Source organism: Numida meleagris, chromosome 17, assembly GCF_002078875.1.
Source record: "Numida meleagris isolate 19003 breed g44 Domestic line chromosome 17, NumMel1.0, whole genome shotgun sequence".
Classification (NCBI taxonomy): domain Eukaryota; kingdom Metazoa; phylum Chordata; class Aves; order Galliformes; family Numididae; genus Numida; species Numida meleagris.
The window spans coordinates 6,808,722-6,834,699 of NC_034425.1; the positions used below are offsets into that span (position 1 = coordinate 6,808,722).

Sequence of the window (25,978 nt, forward strand, 5' to 3'; positions counted from 1 at the left end):
GTCAGAGCCAGGTTAGCAAACACCATAAACAACACATAGGACAACATCTGCAAAACCAGTACATTGAACAAATGTGCTCATGTTTGCCAGAACCTGAACAGAAATCAATCCTTGAATGCAATTTAGGATATACTGTTCACAAGATTGGGTACACTTCTTCAAAGACCATCTTCACTCACTCCCTCAGTATTTACAATCCACACTTGCCTTCCAGAAAGTTTCCTTTAAGGAAGACACTCAACTCTTTGCAAAAAGTCTTCAAAATGTCATTGATGAAATGGATCTTTCAAGTCAAAACACACAGAGACCTAGCAAGAAGCCATTTGAAAACAGGCACTGATGGAGACGGAACAGCCACCTCCCAATTCCTATTTACACTCCGGGAAGCATCTAAGTAAACTTCAGATGTTTTGCACACAAAACAGACTGGAACCAGACTGTAAACATTTGTTCCTTTCAGTGCGCTGACCCACTGGCTCCATGACTTCATGTGTTTGCAACTCAAACTGCATTTGATCTAATGCTGAAGCAGCAGTGAGTCTGCAAATCCGCCATCCATCATTTAGAGCTTTGCTCGCTTCCAAGTCGTACAAGACTGGCAAAGGCTCCAAAAAAAATGAGAAGTATTTGGCATGTGGGAACACATCAGCACTAAAACTGGTCACGTTGAACTTTAAGATGCTTGAAAATCCCGTTATTGCATATTCAGTAAACCAAATCATAACATTTTAAAAGCAGAACCCTAAGCTAGATACTGATGCATGCACTGAGGTATCCCTAGGATTCAGTTTTATAGCACACATTTGGTTTCTATTTCAGCCTCGTGAGAAATCCAGGCGACCAAATGCTTTTTAGTTCTTCCTCTGCCTCCATTAGCAGAACCCGTTTCAATTAAGTTCTGATATTTCTGTTTGCAAACAGGGCTAAACCAGCAGAACTAAGCATTAGTACCATACTAGTATATCAGAGCTTGTAAGAAGATATCAGATGAGATTTAGTGATAAATTTACTACCTTTTAGAAAGATCTACAAGTGCTATTAGATGAATGTTAATTTCTTTAAGATGTAGCAAAAGCTGTGTCTAAAGCACTCAAAATAGTCGAGTCCCAGATCCTCCCTTAACAGCAGCAATATCCAAACATTTCACATCACTTGTAGAACTTCACACTGGAAAATAACCTACTAAAAGAACTCTGCAAGTGTTGCACATGCTTTTGCAGAGATGCTCTGGATTACAGAAGGTATCCGCACGCTGCATTCCCTTGCCTGCAACATCCTTGTCCTCTCCATTCAGTCACCGTGGGGTGACCAAGCACCATGGCTCCTGCAGAGAGAAGAGCTCCCAGCTGGCTGCTGAGCCCCCCGGCAAGCTGCTTAAAGCCATTTCTCTACCACAGTAGCCAGTATAGTTACTCTACGGGTTTTCTTATGTATTAAGGTCAGCTGCACTTTTGCTTTCTCACATTTTCTTAAGCAACTTCCTCAGCTACCACAAGTTAAAGCTTCCTACCATTTTGCTGCTTCTGCATAAGAGGTACAGCATGAGCAGGGTACATTTAAGCAGCACACATCTCAAAGTGAAGTCCAGGCCGATAAAGACAGCCTATGCAGACATCCCAATACAACCAGAGTATATACAATGTGTGCTCAGCAACAGCAGACTTGAACCAGCCTCCAAGGCTGAAATCTTGCTGCACTAAACTCAAATTAGGGAACAGCAGCATGAATCAGTGCTGCCCCTGGCACTGCACCTTAATCCTAAAGGATCCCACGTTGGCATATGAAAAAAGATCACTCTATATTCCTTGCCTCAGGTGTAAAACTAATTTAATGTATATAAATGGAACATCACTGCTGCTTTCACACCACGTGTTTTGCCAGCATGGAGATTTGCTGACTGCTGCGAATACTGGGATCTCGCAGTGCAGATCAGCTTTATACTAAGTAATTTCCAAATGGACAGAGAAAAAGTCCCAACTGCTGCCACATCAAAACTGTGTGAAGTAACAGCGCTCCAGGTGCTGACATGCAGGTTAGGAGCCAGTCAGGAAATCGGCTCTTAGCCCATGGTTGTACCAAGGTCTCACATTAGACTGGAGGGAGCAGAAGCAGTAAAAGCTCATCTAACACTTCTGCACAGACTTAAAAGAATCTGCTGAGAAAAGGTTCACTCACTTACATCATACGAAAGGCTGAGAAAAATCTCTTCCTCTGAACTCTGTAGAGGTTGCTGACATGTACAGTACATTCAGAGCAGCACTTTTCTTTTACCTTTACTGTTGATTCTAATCAAGGCTCATTTATAGAAATTCAGACTTTTGCAGGAAGTCCAATGTCACCTTCTAGTCTTCTGCAACAAAACGATTAGAAAGCTAAGGCACACCATCAACAACACCGCATTGACTGTTCAAGAATGAATTTGCATAAGAATGTGGCTCTGCGCCCTCAAACTATTGTGGAAGTCAGTATTTTAAGAGCAGTTCTCCATGAACAGAATCTGGATTGAGTTTTAAATAAGAGTTCCACCTGTGCACTGAAACCGCACAGAAAAGATATGCTGGTACAAGCCAAATGTAGCACACCAGCCTCTAGAAAGCTGCTAGCATTCTCCTGGGTGGAAGTCAGCTCAGCAAGCTCCCATCTGATGTGTTCTGACATAACACATCCACACCAAGACAGCCTCCACTGAAAAGATCTCAATCCAGTCACATCTGTACATTAAAATAATAATAATTTACAAGCATATACATACACTTTCATTTGGAGTAGTTGAAAAGAGCTGCTTATACAGCCACTAGCTGCACCAAACACATCAGCAGTATGCAGCGTAACAACCACGTTATCCACTCAACTTCGCCAGTGGAGACAAAGCCCATACCAAGGTTACTTCTAAACTTGGAAAAAAAAAAATCAAACTGTTGCGAGTAACAGCAAATCTACGTCCTAGGTGTTCACAAAAAAAACACGACAAAGATGTCCAGCTGTAAAACCAGGCCAGCTTACACTACAAAGCTAGCTGGCAATACAAGGCTGCTGCTCTCCAGATATTTCAATACCTTTCTGCTCAACAGCAGTAGCTGTAGCAGGCAGAAAAAGAAGAATGGCAGAAAGGAAAGGAGGCAGTCCCAGAAGCGGCCATTCGAGGCACAGGAACTCACAGAGGTTGAAAGAGAAATCCTAATCTGAATGTGGAAAACGATGTAAGTCGGCATTTTGTGTAAAATTAGGATTAAAAGTTCATTTGAAGGTAATTCAGCTCCATTACAATATTATGATCAATCCCCATTACCCAAAGCGCTCGTAGACATGTTGGAAGGCTTTCTAGACAAAAAAAAAATAAGCCTCGTTACTGTTTGGCTCTAGCGTTAATCTCTATACAAAACCTTATTAATATAAATCAACATAATCTTGTCACTGGAGCAGGAAAAACAGCAGAACAACGGAGACTCCCAGTCTTCTCTGAGGATTTGAACGATTCGTTTTGTAGAAATGAGTTTTGTGGAAATTCGTGTTAGCAACAAGCTTTGATAAATCCTTTTAATACAAAGTAAGGACAGAAGATGGCAAGTAGCTCTAACCTTTCCAAGGGTTTTAAGGAGTCATGCTCACTGTACACATGCCATCTTGTCATGTGATGTTTAGCAGACCTATTGATCAGGGAAAAAGGGGAAAAAAATCATATTTCAGCGTTGACAAGGCAGCAGCAGCTTGTTATTTTTTTATGCAAAAAGTTCAAGCAACGTGCAGCGCAATCACAACATTCTGTTTAAACACACTAACTGAATGAAGTCAATGCACATTTACAGAAACACCGTGTGATTGGATCACGAAGAAGATTCTTTCATGAGTCAACAAAACTTTTTGACAGTCTGTGCACTGAAGCTTGCCCTCCAGTTTGGGGAGGATGTAGAGGATAAACGGTGAGAGGAATACTGACACATTCCAGAGGGTACAAGCTGTTGAAAGCCTTCTGAAATTCAGAATCACAAGTACGATGTAGAAGACACTTCTGATGAGGCGTGGGCAAGATATCCTGTGTTTTTCCACGTTCTACTCTGGCAACTTCTGAGATGCTGAAGCACTGACTTCACAGCTGCCTCTAAGACATGACTTCCTCTTTCTCATGCGTGGATGCATCTGCTACGTCAAGCAGCTCAGTCTACCTTCAAAGCATTGGCCTTCTCGGGATCACTACTCTGTAATTCAGCATATTTCAAAGATACGTTGCCTTCGGAGCTGAAAGAACAGTAAATTTTGCTAGTACTTTGCAGAGGCCATCTGAGGACTGATTCTTTCCATAAGAGCTCATTTAATGTTCTCTTACACACAAGAGCCCCATCAATATTCAGAGGCAGGAGCTAGAAAAGCTCCAGAAGAATAAAATGAAATACAATCTTCCAGTAAGCTGAACAACACTCTCCAAAAACGCTACTCTGCCAGACAAAAAATACTACAGAGAAGCTGCAGCAAAAAGAACTTCACTCTGAACACACCTTTTCCTGTCTTCTATAATCTGATCAAGCACTTGCAGACATGTCACAAAAGTAAACAGGACCCAGAGGTAAACACATATCCAATCATCTGTATGTGCTATCCGTGCCTGCAGTTCTGGGTGAATGCTGCCAGAATGAAATGTCATCACTGCCTCCTCACACTGAAGGGTCATGGCATTAAAAAAAAAAACAAAACTATCTGTGTAATCTGCAAGTACGGCAAGAAGCAAGTATCTGAAGATCAACAAATGCTGGTAACAAGCATCGAAACCCACCCAAAAGTTATCTTTACCGAGAACAAGCCTTCAACACATTCAAAGCTTGTCATGCAAATGAGGAACCCAGCTCTCATCCCACTCTTCCATTCTCAGAGAGAAGCAGGCTGTCTCAGAAGCAGCACTCCACACAAGTGCTCTCCTCAGCGTTACTGGATACACGGCACCAGAACGAGATGCCTCCTCAACTGCCACTGCCTGAAAGCAAACCTCAATGAGAACAGCAAACCTGTACAACTACGGAATGAAGGATCCCACGGGTATAAACATAAAAGCAAGGAAGTCTCTACTTAAGCACTCAGACATCCCTCACAATTTGTTAAAAATACCTCTGCTTCCCTCCTCCTCCAAATAAAGCAATACAAATTTCACTCCAGCGCTCAAGCAGCAGCTTCCCAACTGACTGAAAAACCAACTTGCTTTTGTAGTTAAATCACCGGTCTGCAAGTCACAGAATTAAGAGAATGGATGGGTTCATCCAAGTCACTTCAGGAGACTGCATATATGTATTTACTGGAAATCAACTTGTTACGGGAAACCCAAAGTGTTAATGAGATGACAAAGCATTAGGGTGACACAGACTAACTCCATAGCTAATCCATGCTTGCTGCCAGACACAAGGTCACAGTAGGAAAGCTCCACAGATGAACGAAAAGCTTGAGGATGACCAAAATCCCAAGAGCAAATTACAGGAACTGACTAAGCTATGGAGCCAATAACCTGTAGTTAACCGTGTTAGTACCTAAATAGTTTTGGTTTGTAGTAAAATTTGAGGGATTATAATACTAACCATCAGAGAAGTACTAAAGTAGCACGTATTGCACTGTAATCTGTCATTAGTTCTTTTCAGTTTTAAAGCATTACCCAAGGATGAACTAATGAATTTTCATAAGTACTGCTGTGTTACTGACCAGAAGGCCCTTATTTTTATATAGAGGGAACTAAGAGATATTGACTATTCCCATGACCACTTAAGTTAACAAAATGAGGAAGGACACTAGTGAACTAGGCATGGAAATGCTGATTTCTAACTCTATTAAAATACAACCGCATTCCTCCCCCCCTCCCTCACATTGCTATAAAAAGACTGTGCTGTTTCTTTAGGCTCCTAGCATCGTCTCCAGTGCTACGAGTGAAAGATGGAGAAAAACAAAACAAAAAAAATAGCTCAGCGATCTCTCACAAATGTACAGGCATCTTCAAATGCTAACTACACACGTGCATAAGCTTTCATCTTAATCTTTCCTATTCTATACTTATCTGCTTAGGCTGTACATGGCATCCAGAATCACACTCCTGCATCCTTCCCTCCAGAACTCCTATGCAAGTTTTTGTTGTGCTCCTTATCCATCGATGCTCTGTTCTTCATTTGCTCACTTTTGCCTTCGCCCCAAAGTGCCTTACTCCCATCACAAGCATTATTTTCCCAGCATTCCTGCCTGTACCCTTATAATACCAGCCATGTTTTTCAGCACAGTGTCAAACTCAGTGCAGCTAAGCTCGCTCACCACTCTGAAGTTAGAGCATACACAGGCAAACAATACTCTTATCTAATTCTTCTATTGCTGACTTCTCTCATTACAGGTTTTGCTACATGCAGTTGAACTGGATGTAGAATGGTATTTTACTTTTATTCCCCGCACTGCAACACCATCTTCAGTCTTTAAGCCTTATTTGAAGAGTCAGAACTCAGTACAACTGAGCCACCTGCGTGCGTCTTCCAGCTCCCCCTGCTCTGCCTCAGGTAAGCCCCGAGCTCCTGTTACCTGTTTGTCTTCCTTCTACACCACTGCGCACACCTGGACTCCCCAAAACACTCCTACAAAGCTGGCCAGATACAACGGAAGCACATACTGCTTTCAGGAGTTCTCTGTCATTCTGCTGACCATGTGTATCTGTCATAGTCTAATGGTGAAGTGTACTAGGGTAAAATTGAGACTCAGTGCTTGGGCAGCACTTACATGCTGCGATGACACCATTCAGCTTTTTTTCTTTTCATGTTTATAGCTTATGATAAATAAATCCTTTCAGAATCTCAGCACAATTTGGGGAATAAGGCAGTGTAAGTATAAATAGAGCAGTTAGCTGATCTGCAAAACTTATTACTAGGACAGTACTCAACTATGAATAGCACGTTAAGAAATACTTCAAATTCTGCCTAAAGCCCTAATTGTAATACGTGTTTTTTGCAGAGACCATTACACAGGTTTAGGAACCTCCACAACAAAACTTTCTTTTCCCCCTCCCTTCACAGATTCAGTAGAAAACGTTTTCAGCTCCTACTCAAAGTGAAACTCTGCACATGGTTCAGTTATGGAAAGAACCTACTTGTCAGAAACCCAAGGTGGCAGAAGCAGAAGCAAAGGAAAAGGGAGCTACTTAGCCTCAAGTCATTAAACATGTCTAATAAAAGACGAAACGTTTTTACTTAATGGATTTTAAAACAGATCACTCCAGCATAGCAATTATGTCAACTAGAAGTCACATTTGCACCAGATGAAGATCTTGAATACAGTAGTGCAATTACCCCTTCGTGATAATTTCCAATGCAAAACGTAAGATGCAACAGGCCTCATTAAAAAGCTACTGAAATAGCACAGAACAGGCTGGGCAGGCGATAAGCTAGTTGGGCACCTGCCCCCTCAGGGTCCTCTCCAAGACATTCCAGGATCCGGGCAATACATATTTATAAAGAATATTTATACAACCTATTTAAGCCAGCCTGTGATTATACAATCGTTCATAATAGCTCAACAGGAGACATCATCAGCCATTGTTCAGATACACATTAACACAAAGGTTATTTTTAAGACATAAAAACACAAAGCCAGTTAGGTTTAAGAGACCTACAAGAACAGATTTAATCTATTTTAAGGTTGTCAAACCCCACCCTCGCCCCTAAACAAGCCTATGTCATTGGCATTTATTACACAAGCCTACAATACAATAAACAGCAAACATTAAGTCTTCATTTCCTCTTGCACTATTAGCATGGAAACGGAACGAAGGGGCTTTAGCTGTCACAGACAGTTAATGCTTCAGCTCGAGAATCAAGACAATCCCTTTTCCTTTCCAATCCCACTATTGAACTGTATACTCCAGCTTCAGCTGAGAACTTCAATCTAACAAAAACCTCATTACATGAGAATTAACGCAGACATTCGAAATTAAACAGGAAGTATACAGAGGGAATGTTTGCTAGATTGCTCAAATTGGAATCGAGAAGGGAGTGGTTTTTAAATTCTTCTCATTAACCCATGCATATCTTTTCTTAAAAATCACTTTAAGTCTTCCTTTATTGCAAACCATGCTGTTTTTTTTTTTTTTTTTTTAAAGTTAACACACTGATTAGAAAAACATAAAAATAATCATACGTTAAGAACACTACACAGTTCCAAGCTTTGTTGCAGAACATAAGAAGCAATCGATACTTCAGCTTTCTCACATACTAAGTAAGGACAATTATGTCAGGAGCTCTACGTAAATCTTGGTTTTGAAAAAAAAAGGGGGGAAAAATGGAGCTAAATGCATCAGTTTACAGTAACACAGTAACAGACTACCATCCAAAATGCTGAACATCCATAAGGAGGGCACGTAGCAGAAAGCGCTACACCAAAAAGCAACGTAGGAACCAGACAACACACACAGCCCAGACTAAAAACACAGAAAAACAATCTTACCAACTGGAATTCTCTGCGCCTGTCGTACGCGTGCTGGATCCCACTGTCTGCCCATAGAGCTCTTATGGCTGGAAGGTACTGTAAAAAAACTGCCGTCTCCACCATTCCTTGCACCACCGTGACTGAGCGGGTATCAAAAGCCATCATCGTGTCTCCGTTACTCTGGTTAACAGGATCTCCCCAGGGGATATGGAGTTTCTCTCTGGCATCCACGAGGACTCTCACACCTTTGACAACATGAAAGAGCACTGCAATTAGAATTTCTCTGCGTCTGCGGAGTTATAGGCTAGCAAAATGGTAAAGATTCAAACGATGTGCTTACTCTGTACAATCAAAGCTCAGTAGGACTTGGAACCCAGGAGAAAAATCAGAAAGGTTCAGAAGAATTGAATTAAAGTACTTCATTTCAGGTAACAACAGAACTCAAAAGAGCCGCTATCAGAAAAACAGCCTTGAGAAACAGTGTAATATCTGAAGTACAAGTTTAACACTTGCAAAAGTGCAATTTTTAAATTACTCAATCCCCAATCCATGGTATTATGTAAATATATTTTACATATATTTACATTTTCCTCTGATCTCCAGAACCATTTTACAGCTGTTATATTTACTTGGCAGGAATACAAGACAAACGAAGCACATTTAAAAGTTTATTTCAGAATAAGTTAAGCCAGTTGATGGCTTAATTTTAAGGCTCCCTAGTCCTTGTAATCTTACTACCTTGTTACATTGTTGTATTGAATTGTAGAGGGCTGACAGCCTTTAACATTTTCATGATGTGTAGACTAAACTCACTAAAAACACAGCGCTTTCTAAACTGTGTGGTTTTACTGCTTAAGAGCAGATGGAATTGCATTTACATGAAGCCTTTCCCACACTGACTATAGTTCAAAAAAAGTAAATAGTCTCTAGGAGAAATTGAGCATCTTGAAATTGTATCACACAGATCTTAGAGGAAAAAGAAAAAAATGTGTTGATACCGATCACATAAATAAAGGCAAATAAACTCTAGTATTAGGTTTGCTAGTAGCAAAAAAAATAAAATCTAGAAGGAATAAGCAACCGTAATAGCATGGGGAAAGTTTATGTATACTAATGGAAGGATAGCAACGTGCTTCTGAAATACCAAAGCATTCTTCCAAAATTCATTCTCTTTCTGTCGCTGGTGTGTCTGTCAAAAGTAATGACTACAGCAAAAGATCTGCACTTCCTACACGTATACTTTTACAGTAAGAATCACCTGACTTCACTAACAGACTATCACCTCAATATTTCTGCTCGTGATTTCTACTTCCTCGCTACGTTTGAGTTTTTCAGCCTTGATTTGAAGCGGTGTTATGAAACAGCTCGTTAAGAATCGCCGGCATTCCGGAGCCCCATTCAGGAGAGGGGCTGATGCCTGCCCGCGATTCGTAGTCTCAAGAAACGCGGTGAAGATTGTACCTAAGCACTGCAGAGCTCAAACTCAGACCGCGATGAGCGAGCAGGCCGTGAGCAGGCAAGGCTGCCGAGGGCCGGCCGGCTGTCAGCAGCGTGGCGAGGCGCCCAGCCCTCACCCGGCGCGGGGGCCGTGGCAGCGCTGCTCCGAGCGTGCGGCTCTGCCCGCCGCTGTCAGCCCGCGACCACCGCTTCTTCCACGGAAGCAGAACGCGAGGCGAGCTTCCTCCCGGGCGCGGGGCACGGCCCAGCCTCAGGTGCACCTCTTCCCCATCCACCACCGCTCGTTACCAGGAAACGGCCGGGCGGGCCGGGACCTCGCGGGACGGAACCGCCGCTCCCCCCCCACGCGGTTCGGGACCCCCCCCGAGCTGAGGGCCCCGCACCGCCGCCCGCACCGGGGCTGACAGCCCGGGCCGCCCCCCCCGCCCCGGACCCCGTCGCGCTCAGGCCGCCCCCGGCCGACGCACCCTTGATAACGTTGCTGTAGATGGTGGCCCGGAACTCCTCGCGGGCCGCCCGGTCCCAGTCCTGCCCGTGGATGATCCGCATCTGCTTCAGGAAGGTGGACTTGCCGCTCTCGCCCGCGCCCAGCAACAGGATCTTGACGAGGCGCTTCACGTAGGTTTTCTCGCGGTTGAGGCACTTATCGATCTCCTTGGACTTGCGCTGCTGCTCGGCCTCGCTGCTGGTCAGCAGGCAGCCGGGGAAGCAGCCCGACAGCACGGAGCGCGACGGCAGGAAGTCCGCCATCTTAGCGAGCACTGCCAGCGAGGGGAGCGGCCGCCCGGCCCGGCCCGCACCAGCCCGCTCTCTGCCCGCGCATGCGCACCCGCCACCCCACCCTCGGCGTAGGACGTCCCCTCCCGCCTCACACGCGCGCTCACGTGACCGCCTGCGCCCGCCGCCTGCGTCACGTGACGGTTCCAGCGCACCCGGCTCGCTCGCGCCGGGGGTGTCACGTGACCTCGAGTCGCGCCTGCCCTGGGCGGGGGCGCCGCGCAGCAGCGGCTGCTGACGGGAAATGGCGGGGGGCGATGGCTGAGGGGTTCGTTGCTGTGGACGAAGTGACTGAGGGAAAACGAGGCCTAGACCGGCCGGTCCAGGTAGCAGCACTTTCACCACGGCCTGGCACGGTGCTGGGAAGCTGGCAGGAGAGCGGCCGGGGGAGGTCAGCCTTCGGTCAGGGGAGCAGGATGGAGCTTGCCAGCTCAGCGGTTTTTGTTCTCGGTACCAAAAGAAAACAGTTTTGTGAAAGCGCTCCGAACGGTTTGGCACGCACTTCCTCTTCGCTCCTCTGAGAAGAGCTTTCCAGTAGTGCTGCACTGTGGCACAGACTGAGCAAACCACAGAGCACACACCTCACGGTGATAAAAAGCAAGTGGAATGTTTATTTACTAACATTAAATGAGCAAATACAGCGTTCTAATGTGTTTGGTAGTAAAGTTTTCCTGAAAGTGGACAGCTTTTCACGTGGTGGGTAGAGCAAGTGATTCCTCTTGGATTTAAGTAGTGTTCAGTGAATAAAAATCCCCCCAAATGTTTATCCTGTGTTTATTGTCAGTGAAGTGAAACTGCCAGCTGTGCTTTCCTTCAAAAACTTTAATGTTCTTGATAAGGGAAATTGAACATCTATTGCATCCTAGTGATGGAGAGAGCTAAAAACAAAGCTGAGAACAAAGCATAGAGACCATACTGGTTGTCTCCTTTTTGAAAGCGAGTTAATGCCCACCAGTGAAGTATAACAAAAAGGGATGTAATTAGTCATAGAAACAGGTTAGGAAAAATAAGAGCTGGGCAGCAGAAAAGAAAGCTGACAGTCACGGTTGTGCGTGGATGCTGTAATGAGTCCTTGCCTTCCAGGCCAGCAGATAAATGCACCTAAAACCTGTGCTGCAACAATAACGAGGGAAAGAAAGAAGAAAGAAGCTATTTACTGATGTCTCCCGATGGCAATATCAACTTCCTCATCCAGGATATCCCTCGCAAGAGGTAATTGCTGCTTTAGGACAGACAAGTGTCTCCTAGTGCTACCTGCACTTTATTTTAAGGCTACTTCCATCTCCTGTTGCCTCTCCCTGGCAGTCTTAGTTTTGCCTTTTTCCTTCCTCATTTTCCTCCTTTCACTTCACTTTCCCCCATCCACTTGCCCGCCCGGTTACTTTGCTCAAACCCCTCCCTCCAGCTGCTCCTGCAGCAATCACGCTCTGTCAGCTGCTTCCTGCTGCCCCTCCCTGTGCAGGTCCCTATCTCAAATCTGTCACCCAATTTTCCGATACTGCACCGTATGTTTCCAGCTATCCAAATCACCAAGTGCTGGGTCATCCTTGGCCTCTTCCCAGCACTGTCCTCTCCTCTCCTCTCTGTACTCCCAACAGCTGCCAAACTCTCCAAAGCCGCCTAGGTGTGGCATTCCCCTCCCTTGGCAAAGCAGCATGGTCCTCAGCATGCTTCAGCAAGAGGGGCCTATTCCTGCCCCGAGGATGATGGATTTCCCTGGAGAGGATGCTGAAGTGGGCTGAATGTTATTCAGCTCAGCACTACATTAAGCGTGAGCCCAGCTGCATTCTCTCTCCCCAGCAGCAGCCTGGTTTCATCTCTGAGGCATGGTGCATAGAATCTTTCTCTGTTTCCCTTTTTTCCTTCCTCTTCGCCACTTCTTTGCCACTCCCTGGAAAGACCAGGAGTGACGGGAGACAAATGCTTGTTGGCTATTCCTGCTCACCACTCTTATTTGGCAACTAAGGATCCCTCTTGTTTTGAGTGCTTGTGCTCTACCAGATGGGACAGTGGACTCTGTAGATAGTGCTTCCACTGTTGCCTTACTGGGAGACCTGAGATTAAGTCATGTCTCTGTCTGTGCCAAGTTTACACTATTTTCTGATAAACTACTTTGAAATCTTCCTGGAAGGAACTGCTTACTGAAATTCAGCCTGAGCTTGACACTCAGAGTGCCATTCATTTACGTTGATTCATTTACGTTGATTCATTGATTCATTTACCTACCCCTTCCTTCCCCTCACAGCTGTCCCCAGTTTCCTTAGATAGAAACGTAGTTACCACACGTCTTTTGTGTTGTATGATTCAACTTCTGATGTGTGAAGAAGGGGCAACCACTTAGGAAATGTGATCTTTAAAAAGGGGGGGATTCCACCTGCAGTACTTTCCACAATAGAAAGCAACAAGGATGTTGCCTTCGCTGTGAAGGTATCTTGTGAGAATGATCATTACTGAAAGGGGCTTCAGAAGGATGTCAGTATTTAACACGGGGAGCTGGAAATAAGCAGGAAGACGGGGAGTGTGCATAGCTTCTGCTGGCACTCTGCTGCTCTGCCCTGCTGCACAAACCCCTTACTTTCTTGACTGACAAATTCACCTATAAATCTGCCAGATTATCAGGGACAGAAAAAGTCTGTTTCCTCACCACAAGTGAGGGCTTTGTCATTAGAAGCCCAGGTCTGTCTGCCCTTTATGAGCTTGTATAATCTGATTTAAGTGCCTCGTGCTTCACGTGGCAAAGCTGCCATAACGCATTAACTGCTGGGGTAATTCACCTGGGCAGCAGGTGAAACATGGTTCATCTCTGATCTCTCTTTGGTGGTTTACGTCATTTCCAAATGGTATCCAAATATCCAATATTCCAGATGGTTGAGCTTACGTTTGGCATTTTTGTAACAAAGACATGAAACAGATTTACAATACACAGAGAAATGCTCTTACATTTTATTTTAGCTTGTCAGAGAAGACCAGAAACTGAAAAAATCCAAACCTGAGCTATGAGGGAGGTATCTAGGGTGGAACAGCAGGGTTTGAAATTACCAGGAGGTTTGGAGCTCAGCAAGGTTAGAGCTCACACCACAGCTTGAGCATTTTCAAGCTATTTCTCCTGGATCTCCTGCAAGGAAATTTTGTTTTTCTGAATTCATTTGTAGACCCAGTTTTCAAGTGTTTCTCCTAAATGGGCCACCTGGATGGCTCAGTGGAACATTTAAAGCGAGCATTTAGGAGTGGAACGGCCATTTTTGCTCCTCTTAACTATGTGAGGCACATGTGGTTGGTGGTGACTGATCCTTTTTTTGGCCAGTGGCTGCATGTCATCTGGAGTACTTCTGGGTCCTTCCACAACACAGCAGGGGCAATGCCAACAGCCATACAGAGAAACCTTTTGCAGTTGGTCATGAGTTTTCCCGGTTTGCTTACAAAGCCAAGACATTGAGCTACATCTTTTTGAGGGCCTTTTCTCCTGATACCACGTCCAAAAGAGTTACTTACATTTATCTGTCTCTCTCAGAAGTGGAATCACTTCTCGTAGTTACCACCTTCAAAATGCCCGCATGTTTTCACTGTTATTTCCTTTGCCTCTTCTTACTCCACTTTTAATTCCCTCTCTCCTGCTGTTTGCCTACAGAACAGTCTGTGCTACTGGAGTTTGTCACCTTGGCAGTATCAGAGGGCCACCAGGATCTGAGCTTGTTTTGAAAAACCAAGCAGCAGCTCAACACTGGAATTACGAGACACTGCAAATGCACGAAGAACTTCTCCTTCTGGCAGTCAGCTGATGCCTTGAAGCATGAGGTGTGATAACTTTGATATCAGTGGAATGACAGGTTACTCATTGTCATTACACTGGCTGGCAGCACAGAGCAGAGAACGGTGGAAAAGCCTTTGGAAAGTAAGAAGTGTCTGCAGTCCAGCGGCTGCTGTGACTCACTGGGGGATTTCACATGGGAACGACTGAAAGCAGACACAGAAGAAAGGCCTTCCAAAGCACTGGCTTGTTCAGATAGTATGAAAGAGCAGAGATAAAGATAAAACCCTTCAGTGAGGGCAGCAGAGCGACTGGGAAAGCAGCCCGTGCCCTCAGGGTATTGTATGAATGGAGAAGCGCTCCGCTCTGTATTCATGCGCTTTCCTCAAGCGCTTGAGCCACGGATTGTAATGTCAGAGCAGCAGCACTCCTTGAACTGGGGAAGGCAGTGCCCTGAGAAGCAGCTAAGCACGCACGTGTGGATGCTCCAATGCATGACTTCAAAACGGATGTGTAGCGTGTGAATGCACACGAGTATGGGTGGGGTGTAGATGTGCCTGTATGACCTCCATCTGTGGGGTGTACGGGAACACGCCAGCCGTGCTGGGTGGGGGAGTGAGGACCTCCTCTCCTCCCGGCTGTGCTGTCTGGCTGAGCCTTGGCAGCAGGAGGAAATGCCACCATTCTCTGAAGAAATCAGAAACACAAAGCTCTTGGTTTCCAGCGCTACCAGTCAGGTTCTGTTCCCCCACCCACTGGCAGGAGCCAGCTCTATCGTGAGGAAGCGCCCTGTAACCCTGTGGTCTTCCTCTGGTCACCGTTAGTCATCATTTCCCCACATGACAAACCCGTTGAGTTCCCCAAACCACCCTGCTGCCTGACAGGCGAGTGGCGTTCCAGGTGCAGCTGCCCGAAGCCTGCCCGCCTGTCGCACGCACGCGTTGCTCCGTGACAGCAGCACAGCTGTACGTGCCCTTGCTTCACCCCGGCTGCATACTGCGAGCGTTTTGGGAAGACTCCTCTCTTCTCCCCAGGAGCGAGCATTGTGGGGGGGCTCTGCCAGCTGCTGCCTCCCCCTCCTTAAAGCCAGCAGCACACTTTACAAGGACAGCTCCCAGCGCGCCCAGCAACTTCCGTGCTCGGCATCCCCCAGCAGCAGCCTGCACCCCGCACCCCGTCCGGGTCCCGCTTGTCTCGGCCCCGCCCGGCTCTCACTAGCGCCCCTAGGCGGGAGCCGTGCCGCTCTGCGCCTTCATGCAAATGAGCGTGGAACGGCAGGTACTGATTGGCTGCGGCGCACAGCGCCGGCGCCACCCCCGGCGAGGACAGGAGCCGGTGGCGGGGGGCTGCAGCCAGGTGCGCTGCCGGGACTGCTGCTCTGCCCACCCGCCTGCCGCGTTGCCCGCTCCATCGGCGGCACCATGACCGTCGCACGGCTGGACCAGGGGCAGCGCTACCGCCCGCGAATGGCCTTCCTAAAAAAGGTGAGAGCTGGGGAGCTTCGGGTGACGGGCTGCACCGCTCTGGGCGTCAGCACCGGGGACACGCCGGGATCACACCCGAGCTGACGGTGCGATGCGATGCGGTTCTCAGGGCAGCGCTGTGCGGTGCTCCGGGTAGGGATCCCCGTGTCCGTATCGCGCCCCAACCCTCCGAGCATCCTGCCGGGAGCTGCTCCTCAGAGCCCCCCCCCCCGGCGTGTGCGGCCCGGCGGGAACAGTCCCGTCCCCAGGGACATGCCGCGTGGCCACGTGGAGCCCTCGGCACCGGGGCTTCGGCTGGCGGCTGAGGGGCAGCGTGTGCAGAAGTCGCGGGGAGAAGGAAGCTGAAATTCTAAAGTTATTTCTATTTTTATTATTATGATTCTTAGCTTAGCTGAATTGTTCGGACAGTTTTCCTCCCTCTCCTATCTTTTTCCCCAAATCCCTACAACCCAGTCGTTCCCTAGGGGAAAACTCATCTGCAGCGCCGGGCTGCCCGCTGCTGCTCCGGGCCGTGGCCGGGGCTGTCCTCACGCACTCAGCTGCTATCTGTTTTATGAGCGTGTGTCATGGCCAGCTCCTTGCTTCCTGTCTCCTTCCACTTTTTCAGAGACGAGCGTATTTGTGACCAGAAACAGTTGAAAGAGTGGGAGGACGTATGCCTACGCTTTTGGATGTGATGCGTAATGTTGTAAAGCATTCAGTGCTTTTTTTTTTTTTTTTTCCCCTGTAGCATTCATTCAAAAGTGTAACTGGTTTTAGTGCAACCAATATCTGCAGAGATTTTCAAAAGCAGAGCGTTAAGCTAGCTTTTCTTCCACCCACCTCTCCTGCCTGTGGCTTATCTTGCTGAGCGGAATTAGCTGAATTTCCAGTGACAAGCACAGCCAGCCAGTTGCTATTCAAGTCAGCTCTCCTGCAACGCCTACGACCTACAGAGACAGGAAGGTTCCAGGGACACAAGTGAGGAAACTGGGGGCTATTCAGTGCTGAGGTGTGAACCTAGCAGAGCTTTTCACGCTGAGGGAAGGAGGGAAGATACATTCCTTGATACTGTGTCTTTCAAGGTACACTTGGCAGGGAAGCCCCGCGGAGAAAATAGACAGGGCCAATTCTGCACTAAGTAATGCTTAGTGGGGTTTCGTGCAGAGGTGTAGAGGAGAGGCTGCATGCTTTGCGAAAACAGCCTCCCACAGCTGTGCTTCAGCTGCTCAGTGGGTGTTAGCACTCTTTGCAAAGTGCTCTCAGCTCCTCAGGTGGGAAGATCTTTTAAAATACAGCACTGCTTATGGAGCATGCGCAACTCACCCTGCAAGAAGCAGAGGGTTTGTGTAGTTTCAGTGCTTTGGGAATATAAGGCCCAGTGGCACTGTGAAAGGAAGCTCAAGGATGCTCCACAAGCAGGCTTTGGCTCTCTTCTCTGCTTTCCTTCCTCCTCTGCTTTTTCCAGTCCTTGGAGAAGCCATGGACGGAGCCTCAGCTGTTACACTGCAGCGTGTGCACGGTGATGGTTGCATCCCCTGAAATACTGAGTCCTTCAGCGTTGTCCCAGAGGGGAGCTGAAGATGCTCGGCACACATCCAGTGAGCACTTTGCAGGCTTAGAGCCTCGAGGAGCTAAAATCGTAAAGAGAAGCTTTGTTAATTGCTTAAGTCCGTGCTCAGGCTTTGCCACGGGCTGACACGTCTGCTGTAGCCGTGGGTTTGTGCCAGCAGCATGGAGTGGTTTCCTGTGGTGCCCTCACAGCTGCAACTTGTCTCCACGTGCTGGTTCTCCAGCAGGCAGCTTCTGACCGATCCGAGGAGGAGAAGAGCTTTACTCACGAGCTAATGCTTAGGTTGATGTGTTATACTTTTTCCTGAACTGCCATGGTAGAAAGAACATGGGCAAGAAAGCCTATCAGGACAGGGAAAAAGCCTCCAAAATGCACGTTTCAATATGTATGCTTCAGCCCAAATACTGTGCGTGTTTGATAGTCTGAATCAGACCAAGCTCACGGTGCCTGCTACCCCAGCAGTGAGGATCTGGCCCTGCAGGGCAGCAGGCAGCGATGCACGCAGCGGCATGGGGCTGTGCTCCCAGCACCTGGTGGGCTCTGTGTTTTCCTCTGCTGTGCTACATGAGCTGCATTGTGACTCATACGTTGTGGGCTGGGCTGATGGATGCCTCTTGCCTTTTTCTCTGCCTCTTTCTTATTCAGCTCCTTGATGTCCAGGCGGGCAGAGATGGGCCAAATACATGGCGTTGCCTGGGGCTTCTCAGCCCAGCTCCATCTTGGCTTGAATTCTCCCATCTGAGACTGTTCAGCACTTGCTTCTTGTCTGTCTGGATGTTTTTAGAGGGGTCTTTGTGCTGGAATTGTGTTCTGGCTGGAAGAAGCTCCTCTATAGGCTCCTGCTCTTGTTTAAATGAGGCTCAGAATGTTGCCAGAGCTGAACTGTCAGCCTCTTGGCTTCCTCGGCGCTGTGTGTGTTTTGTCCCTTCCCCATGGATGAGGCAGCCTGAGCGCACGGGCAGGGGCAGTGCTGGCAAAGGGCAGGTGATTCCCTTCCTCATTCCCTGCGCTGTCTCCCAGGTACGAGAAGTTCATCACCGAGGCATCTCACAGGGCTTGGCCCCTTCCCATCCAGAAATGCCGGTGCTGTTTGTGTGAAGTGCTGCACAAAGTGTGAAATGCCATGAGCATCCCTGGCGAGAAGCGGTGTGTGCAGCTGGGCAGGGCTGTCTCTTGGTTTGGTTTTGCTTCCTTGTAGGTTTAATTTGGAATGGGGATGGTGGTCCAGTGAGAAAGGACAATGCGTGACACAAGAGCCGGCTACAGCCCCTTTTCCCTATTTGTGGATTTACTTCTCTTGGATGTGGGATTGCTTTGCTCTGGTGGGGTAGGAACAGTCCTCCTCCTGTCAGCCTTGATTAAGGAAAAGCAGGGAGTTTTAGCTGGTTAACAAATAACTCTTTTATGTCTTTTTTTTTTTTTTTTTTCCCTGATCATCTATGAATGTGCAGAGCAGGGCTGTTAATTGCAGACCTAGAAAACTGGTTGAATTAGTCTTCTGAGCCCAGAGTAGCAGTGAAAGACTGTATTGCTACCTGGGAAGTCAGAGCAGGGAGGGATGATCTTTACTAGGCAGTGAGTGGGACTAGAACTGCGCCAGCATTCCTGATGGAGAAGGCAGCAGATGTTTAACTGTAGCACCAGGAGTGGGCACTCTGCACGAAGCTGGAGCCTGCTGGGAAAATGTGTCTAACGTCACGAATGGAGATGCCTGTGCCTGGCATGAGGGGGCTGAACTCTTCCCTTTGGCATTTTACTGTTGTGTGTCGGACTCAGCACCCAGCTCACCCTGACCCTGGTGGGTGCCCAGAGGGAAAAGCCAGGAGAAACAGGCATGGGAAGCATGCCCAGGCAGCTGGCCAAGCTGCCACCAGCTGCCACTTGTCCCCACTGCTCCTTCCCATGAGAAAGCCTTCACAGGGTTGTGGTGCCCTGACAGTGGTGCACTGATTGTCTGCCAGTGTCCCCAAAATACAGTGATGCTTTTTCTTATGGTTCGTGAATGTAAGAGATTTGCTTAGCACTTAATGAACCCTCTGACTTGCAGTTAGGAGACGGTTTTCCTGTTGTCTTCTCTGTGGCTTTTGGGGTGAAGTCACGTCTGTGACTGATTCCTGTTGATCTGATGGGAGACCTGAGTGGGGTTCATGGCTTTTGGTGGCTCTGTGCTTGAGGTGAGCTCACCCCAGAGCCCGGCACCGTTAGCAGTTTTCCTGCTGATATTTACTTCTCTGCACATCTCCACCCATCATCAAAGGCAGGAAGTGGCTTCTAACTGTACAAAATTAAAGCCAGACCATGCTTCTCTGGCTGAAAGTGTGACAAAATGTGTGAAAGCCCTTAGCAAAGCAAGCAAATATTCTTGCTGTATTTTAAGCAGCCCTTCTGGCCTCCCGCTGGCTGGCTGGTGCTGAGAGCAACTCCTGCCTCCAGCAACCTGCCATAAAGCAGTGTTCCCTTGGGAGGTGAGGAACAGGCAGGCAGAGTATTGATCAGCAAAGTGCCTGGTTTGCAGCCAGAGCAGCAGGCACCCCTAGCAGCAGCTCTCTGGCTCCTCTCACTTGTTTCTTTTTAATATATGTTATTTTTCCGGTGACGAGGGGGAGCCCGGCACAGAATGAATGCGACGGCAGTCAGGAGCTCTTTGCTCATTAGTGGAAGCAAACACGCTGTGCTGGGAGGTGTGTGTGGGCTTCCAGACCAGTTCCACGCTCTTGGCTGCTAAAGACCTGTCTGGAACCCACCGAGGAGGAGAGGGCAGCCCTGGGGTGCTCCAGCCACGCAGGCTGGGGCAGGGAATGCTGCACTGTACTGCTTTGCTTGCAGGCAACAAGTGTGGCTCGAGCCAAGGGATGTGTGCCGCAGTCCAGTGGTGGTGGGCACTGCTGTGTCTGCCTCCCAGTATCCCTTGGGGTGAGGAAATAGTGGATCTGGCAGAGATGGTGCTGTGGGCAGGGTGCTGGATAAGTGCACTCTGTGGGTCCTTCAGCCCGACCTCTGGTGCCACAGCCCAGGAAACATAGGGTTCGGTTAAAATATTACCAAAAAAATCTTCATGTTCCATTGGTCTGGGTCTGGTTTTGCTGTCTTAAAGTATTTATGTAAGTATTTAAATGCAAGCGTTTGTGTGAATTTTGACCAGATTTCTCTGTTTTAGTATTAATTTGTTGCTGACGTTAAGAACAGCTGAAAATACATTTTTACTGTCAAGCCTAGATTGCATCCTGTCACTACGGGCTTAAATCCTCACTGAACTTGGCAAGACTCGGGACCAAAGTCACTGTGGTGCCTGTGAAAACAATGCCCTTCATTGTGCATAAGTGTCATCGAGTCACATTTGTTAAATCCACAAATCCTAGTTTAAAAGCTGCAGCCTCTCCTGAAGTGGATGTGCAGAGAGACCAAATTGGTCTTGTTGGACCAATTCTGATTTAATGTCTCTGGAAGCAGAAGCAAACATCAGAGCATCTCCCACGATGCCAGAGCTCTCGCAGCCCTCAGCTGAGCGTCACATGGAATGAGGAGGTGGGGAGCATGTCCCAGGCCCACCCATCCTGAGCACAAGCGGGATGCTCTTGCACTTTTAGGATGCTGTTATCAGGAAGTCAAGTGTAAGAGAAGGAAAATGCCTTTCCCACACGTAGGTGCTGGTCCCTGTTGTAATCGGTCCATTGCCCGCTTCAGAGGCTTGGTTCCACCGTGGCTGTGCTTCCTCAAAGGATGAGCCCTTCTCATCTCTCTGGTGTTTGCACCTCTTGCTCAGCCCCAGAGCAAAGCAGTGTGCTTTTCCTGCTGCTCTTCTCAAGTCTTGTCTGGTTATTATCCGCAGACCAGAAACAGAACCTTTAGTGTTTGGTCACCAGCCAAAATACTGCTTTTTTTTCTTAGTGCATGATACAGTATCTGTGAGTCTGTGCACAGCTGGGGTATTTGTGCAATAAAAGCAACTTTACAGATTTTATTTCCTTCTTTTTTTTTTTTTTCTTCTCTTATTGCCCCGGCAAGCAGCCCACGGAACCAGAGAAAAACTTCAATGGGTAGCAAATATTTCTGTCAATAAAACAAAATCATTGTGGTGCTATGCCTCATTTAAATGGGGAGGGGGAAATAAAACTGTAAAAAAAAAAAAATTCTGACTTATCTCTTCTGGAGTGATTATCTCCTGTCCCTCATGTGCAAAGCCTATCTGTGCCATTTGTAGGTGGGAGTGACACTGAGAGTCGTTGGGAAAGCTGACATGGGATGAAGTAGCGTCTCTAATGGAATGGGGAAGTTTGGAAACAGCTGTAGTCACTGCATCCATTCCTGTGGCACTCACCCTGGGATGCTGCACAGGGCTGCAGTGGTCCTTGGTGTCCTCCTGTCTGCTCCTGTAACGCAGCCCATCCCACCATGCTTTGCAGATTGAAGCACTTATAATGGAGATGCAGAACCCAGACACGGGCATCAAGACGCAGACTCAGAGGGTGATGATCACAAACATCCCACATGCCGTGGCAGGTAAGAGCTTCTCCAAGGGAAGGGCTGCGGCCAAGTTCAGCAAAGCAAAGCTGTGTGAAGACCCCCTGTCCATCCCCAGGTGGATGCTCAGAGAAGTTATGGATGCCCTGTCCCTGGAGGTGTTTAAGGCCAGGTTGGATGGAGCCCTGGGTAATCTGATCTAGTACTTGATCTGGCAATTGGCAACCCTGCCTGTGGCGGGGGGGTTGGAACTTGCTGATCCTTGAGGTCCCTTCCAACCCAAGCCATTCTATGATGGAGCCCATGTTCCTGATGAACATTTGCTGTATGTCCTTTGAGACATACCTGCCCCTTTATCTCATTCTCACTTGTGTCTCATTTTATTCCTAGCTCTTGGAATAAGAGACAAAGATTTCTAATCGTGCACTTACAGCTGTCTCATGTGAGTTTCACTCAACTTGCTGTGCTTTTTCTTGGAGTAGAGGTGAAAAGGTGCTCAGGCTCCAGACCCATTGCATTCCTGGTGTTGCTGGATCACAAATAAGGCTAAATATTAGAATCTGATTACAAGAGGCAGAGTGGAATCAAAATGAAATATTGTGCTTCAGAAATGAACAGCAAACCATCACTCTCCTTTTTAACGTTTTCTGATAGTTATCAGTTTTCTTCAACCTGCAGGAAAAGAACAAAATACTCAGCCCACTTTTCTGCCTCTAAATGACAGCTTTGCCTCTTCAAGCAGGCAGGAGGATAAGCAGACAAGTAGCTGGGCTGTGATGTGTCACATCTAGTGTTACAGGCAGCTCTTATCACAGCCCTCCTTTATGAGTGCTAGCTCCTTGCACAGGGCAGCAGAATGCACTGTCAGTACCTCTGCTGCCCTGTTCTCCAAGCCTCCAGAGCAGCACTAGTGAGGGATCCTCCGCTATAAATATTCACACATCCTTGTACTGGTATTTTCTCCTGCTTTGTTTTTTTTTTTTTTTTTTTTCCTGCAGCACTTTGAAATTCAGAACAAAAACTCCTGCTGAAACCCCTGAGCTTGCTCTGGGCAACTCAGGAAAAAGTTTAGCCTAAAAAAAAATTAATTCATCCTGACTGTTTTTGTGAAGCCCTGCAGGCCCTGCATATAGCTTGCCTTTTTTTTTTTCTCCCCTCAATGCAGAAGCAGAGGCACACAGATTAAGTCGTTTGCCCATGGGTGCAGTCAGAGTCAGTGTAAGGAGATATCTGAAGCTTGTTTGGAGGAGCACCGCTGTGCATTATGGTGCATCCATTGCCTGCCTTGCATAGCTGCTACGAATGAATTTGGTGGACTGTTTTGCATCTGCAAAAGATCTGCCCTTGCCTCCCCTAGTTCCTATTGAATGTTAAGGCAGTGCTGTAGAAAAGTTGCCCCGTTGCTGTAGATGATGTGCCAGCTAGGTGAAGTGCACTGGGAGCAAGTGCTTCTCTTGATGTCTGACCAATAGGAAATACCACTTCCTAAAAGTCTGTGGCTAGATAATGTGGAGGGAAGATGCCCACTGGTGCTCGTTGCCTTTGTGTGCTGTCTGCTTTATTCTGGTTCCTTAACCAGAATTGTTATGAGTTTTCTTCTGTATAAGTCATAAATTATGGTCAACTTCTGATGCACAAGTGAGTTACAGTTGCGTGGCAGTCATCACTGTCTAAACTGGTATTTTTTAGGGCTGCAAAACTTGCATATGTACTGATTGGTTTCTGGGTGTTGCTTGAGAGATTAACTCATTTTTAATGATGGAATGGGGAAGATAGTAGAACAAATCAGTCAGTGGACGCACATTCACTGCAGAGAACTTTGCTGTTTGTGTGCAGGAAGTGAACGGGGTAAATTCCATATCAGTAAAATGGCTTACAACAGAAAAGGCAAAGAAACCTCCTTGTTAAATGTGCACCTGTGGGAGATAACACAGAGAGAGCTGTCTAAAAATGATTGACGAGATAATCCTTTAATTTCATCTATTTCAGGAAGCAGGCAGTAGGATAAGAGTTCTCAGCCCTTATTAGAAAGTTAAGTCATTGCTGCAATGTCAGGAAAGGTTAGCATCAAGATCTACAATCCTAGGAGACTTCGGGGAGAAAAGACCAATAGCTGATCAGGGGTTGAGTACATTTTTGCCTGGTCTTACCAAGCAGAAGGAGGTTCATGTAATCTGCCCCCCAGAACATGAAAATAAAACCAGTGGAGATCTGTGCTGACTTTGGGTATGATTGACCACATCCCAAGAAAAGAACTGGGAGAGCTGCAGTGTTTGTGAATCAAGACAACTCACTTGCCTTTGATATATCCTGTTATCGCTGCAGCCTGGATCTACTCAGACATCCCTTCTGCTCTGAAGGTCATGTTCCTTAAAGCACCAGAGGGGACCAGTCGTTGGTCTCTAACTAAAACTGAGCCAGAACCGTGCTCTGTGAATCTGGAGATACTGTGCAGTGAAACTTCAAGACAAGATAGTGCAAAACAAGGGACGCTTACCCTTCCTTGGGGGTGTAAGCTGTTGCATCACTTAAGTCCTTTCTAAGCCAGTGATTAGGGTTTGAGTGTTGCTCAGGCCACGTGGGTCTCCTGCACGCTCACAGTGTGTCATCCTGAGCTCATTGCTACCTTGTGCTCCCGCTCCCAAAGCCTGGCTCCTGCTTGGTCAGAAGAAAGCCAGAGTGACAGCGTGGCCAGTGAGACGCTGGTTGTGCATTTTATCTGTGTTTCTCTTGCATGGCACGTTTGAGAGCACGTTTGCAAGGAGGAAGCTGTAGTCACTGGGTTCCCAGGCTGTGTTAGGGGTGAGGACTGGAAAGCTATCATTTTGGCCCACAAATTGTACACTTCTGGTTTCAAGTCCCTGGTATTTTCTTTGCTTTGCAGGTAATGATATATTTCAGTGGATTCTCCAGCGTTTGCAGATCACTAATGAAGGTGGGTAGAAATGTAAGATACGATGCCTTTTCAGATTAGAGTTGTAAAACTTTAATATCTCCATAGACAAATCCTCCTGGATGAATTCTTCTCTCCTGTGCAGCAGCTCACTTCTAAATTCCAGTGCAGTGTTCCTGTGCAATCAAAAATTCTGCCTTCCCTATTTTCAGAGGCATTACACCTGGGGGACCTGTTTGTCAAATATGGATACATCTACCCTCTTCAGGAGCCAAAGAATCTCACCCTTAGGACAGATGGCATCCTGTACAGGTTTCAAGTGAGTTACGCTTTGCCTAATGCCACCGGGAGGGAGTTTAACACAAGTTTTGAATACAGGCACCTAGGGCAATTCCCTAGGAGCCAGAGCCATGAGTCCCAGCTGTGCAGCCATGCTGATCACCAGTGCATAGGAGGAACAAGGGATCTACAGAGAAGCTGGAGGCCAGTGCACCCAGTCAGATATCTTTTCTGTGTATCAGAGCACAGATTACAGGCAAACTAGGATACTCCCTTCAGCTAAGTTAGTGCTCCAGCTTGACTTAAAAATAGCTGTGCTTTCTTCCAAACATGTGTTTCCTTCCAGGTTTATCATAGCAAATGGAATACAAGATTGATTGTAGAATGATCTGGGGAGAGTGAATAATGAATACACAAAACCCATGGTGATAATGAGATTTTTATCAAAGTTCTCAGTTGGAGAGTTTCCACTCTGATGGGAAGTTAGGGTACTCTCATTAATACTTTGAATGAGAAAGTACTAATGAGCCAAATCACGCTCCAGTGTCTCAGTTCATGCGGCAGGGAAAGGTCGGACACGCTGACTGTAGAGCACAAGTGGATTTGATATTGTCAGTCTGATTTCCATTCTCATGCTGTAGCTGGCCTGCACCACTGTGCACACTGACACACAGCTAAGGAGCTGAGGTTCTGGGTATAGCAGAGAAGCTGTTCTCTCCTTCCATTGTGGGCAGCGCTGTGTGCCACTTGGCATGAGTTCACAGCTGCTCTGCACTAACAAAAGACTTGTTTTTCTGCAGACCCCGTATTTCTGGCCCGCACAAAGCTGGCCTGCTGATGACACCGACTATGGTAAGTGATAGCTTTGTATTTAGGAGACATAATTCTGGTCCAAG

General features: G+C 47.1%; 2 protein-coding genes across 3 annotated transcripts in view; one reads left to right on the forward strand and one right to left on the reverse strand.

Moving 5' to 3' along the window:
* GNA13 (G protein subunit alpha 13) overlaps window positions 1–10,783 on the reverse strand; it is a 28,059-nt gene extending 17,276 nt beyond the window's left edge. Inside the window, exons 1-2 of the mRNA XM_021414612.1 lie at window positions 10,356–10,783; window positions 8,449–8,675 (exon numbers count right to left, since the gene is read on the reverse strand). Of these exons, the coding sequence (XP_021270287.1) occupies window positions 8,449–8,675; window positions 10,356–10,638 (510 nt within the window). The 5' untranslated portion in view covers window positions 10,639–10,783. The remainder of the gene's footprint in view (window positions 1–8,448; window positions 8,676–10,355) is intronic.
* The window catches only part of RGS9 (regulator of G protein signaling 9), a 38,765-nt gene continuing 23,646 nt past the window's right edge, over window positions 10,860–25,978 (forward strand). The window contains exons 1-7 of one of the 2 annotated variants that reach the window (XM_021414608.1): window positions 10,860–10,991; window positions 11,749–11,877; window positions 14,294–15,897; window positions 21,853–21,949; window positions 24,795–24,845; window positions 25,016–25,122; window positions 25,883–25,934. In XM_021414608.1, the coding sequence (XP_021270283.1) occupies window positions 15,835–15,897; window positions 21,853–21,949; window positions 24,795–24,845; window positions 25,016–25,122; window positions 25,883–25,934 (370 nt within the window). In that variant the 5' untranslated portion in view covers window positions 10,860–10,991; window positions 11,749–11,877; window positions 14,294–15,834. Of the gene's footprint in view, window positions 11,057–11,748; window positions 11,878–14,293; window positions 15,898–21,852; window positions 21,950–24,794; window positions 24,846–25,015; window positions 25,123–25,882; window positions 25,935–25,978 lie in introns of both variants that reach the window. The other variant, XM_021414609.1, reaches the window with a different exon arrangement.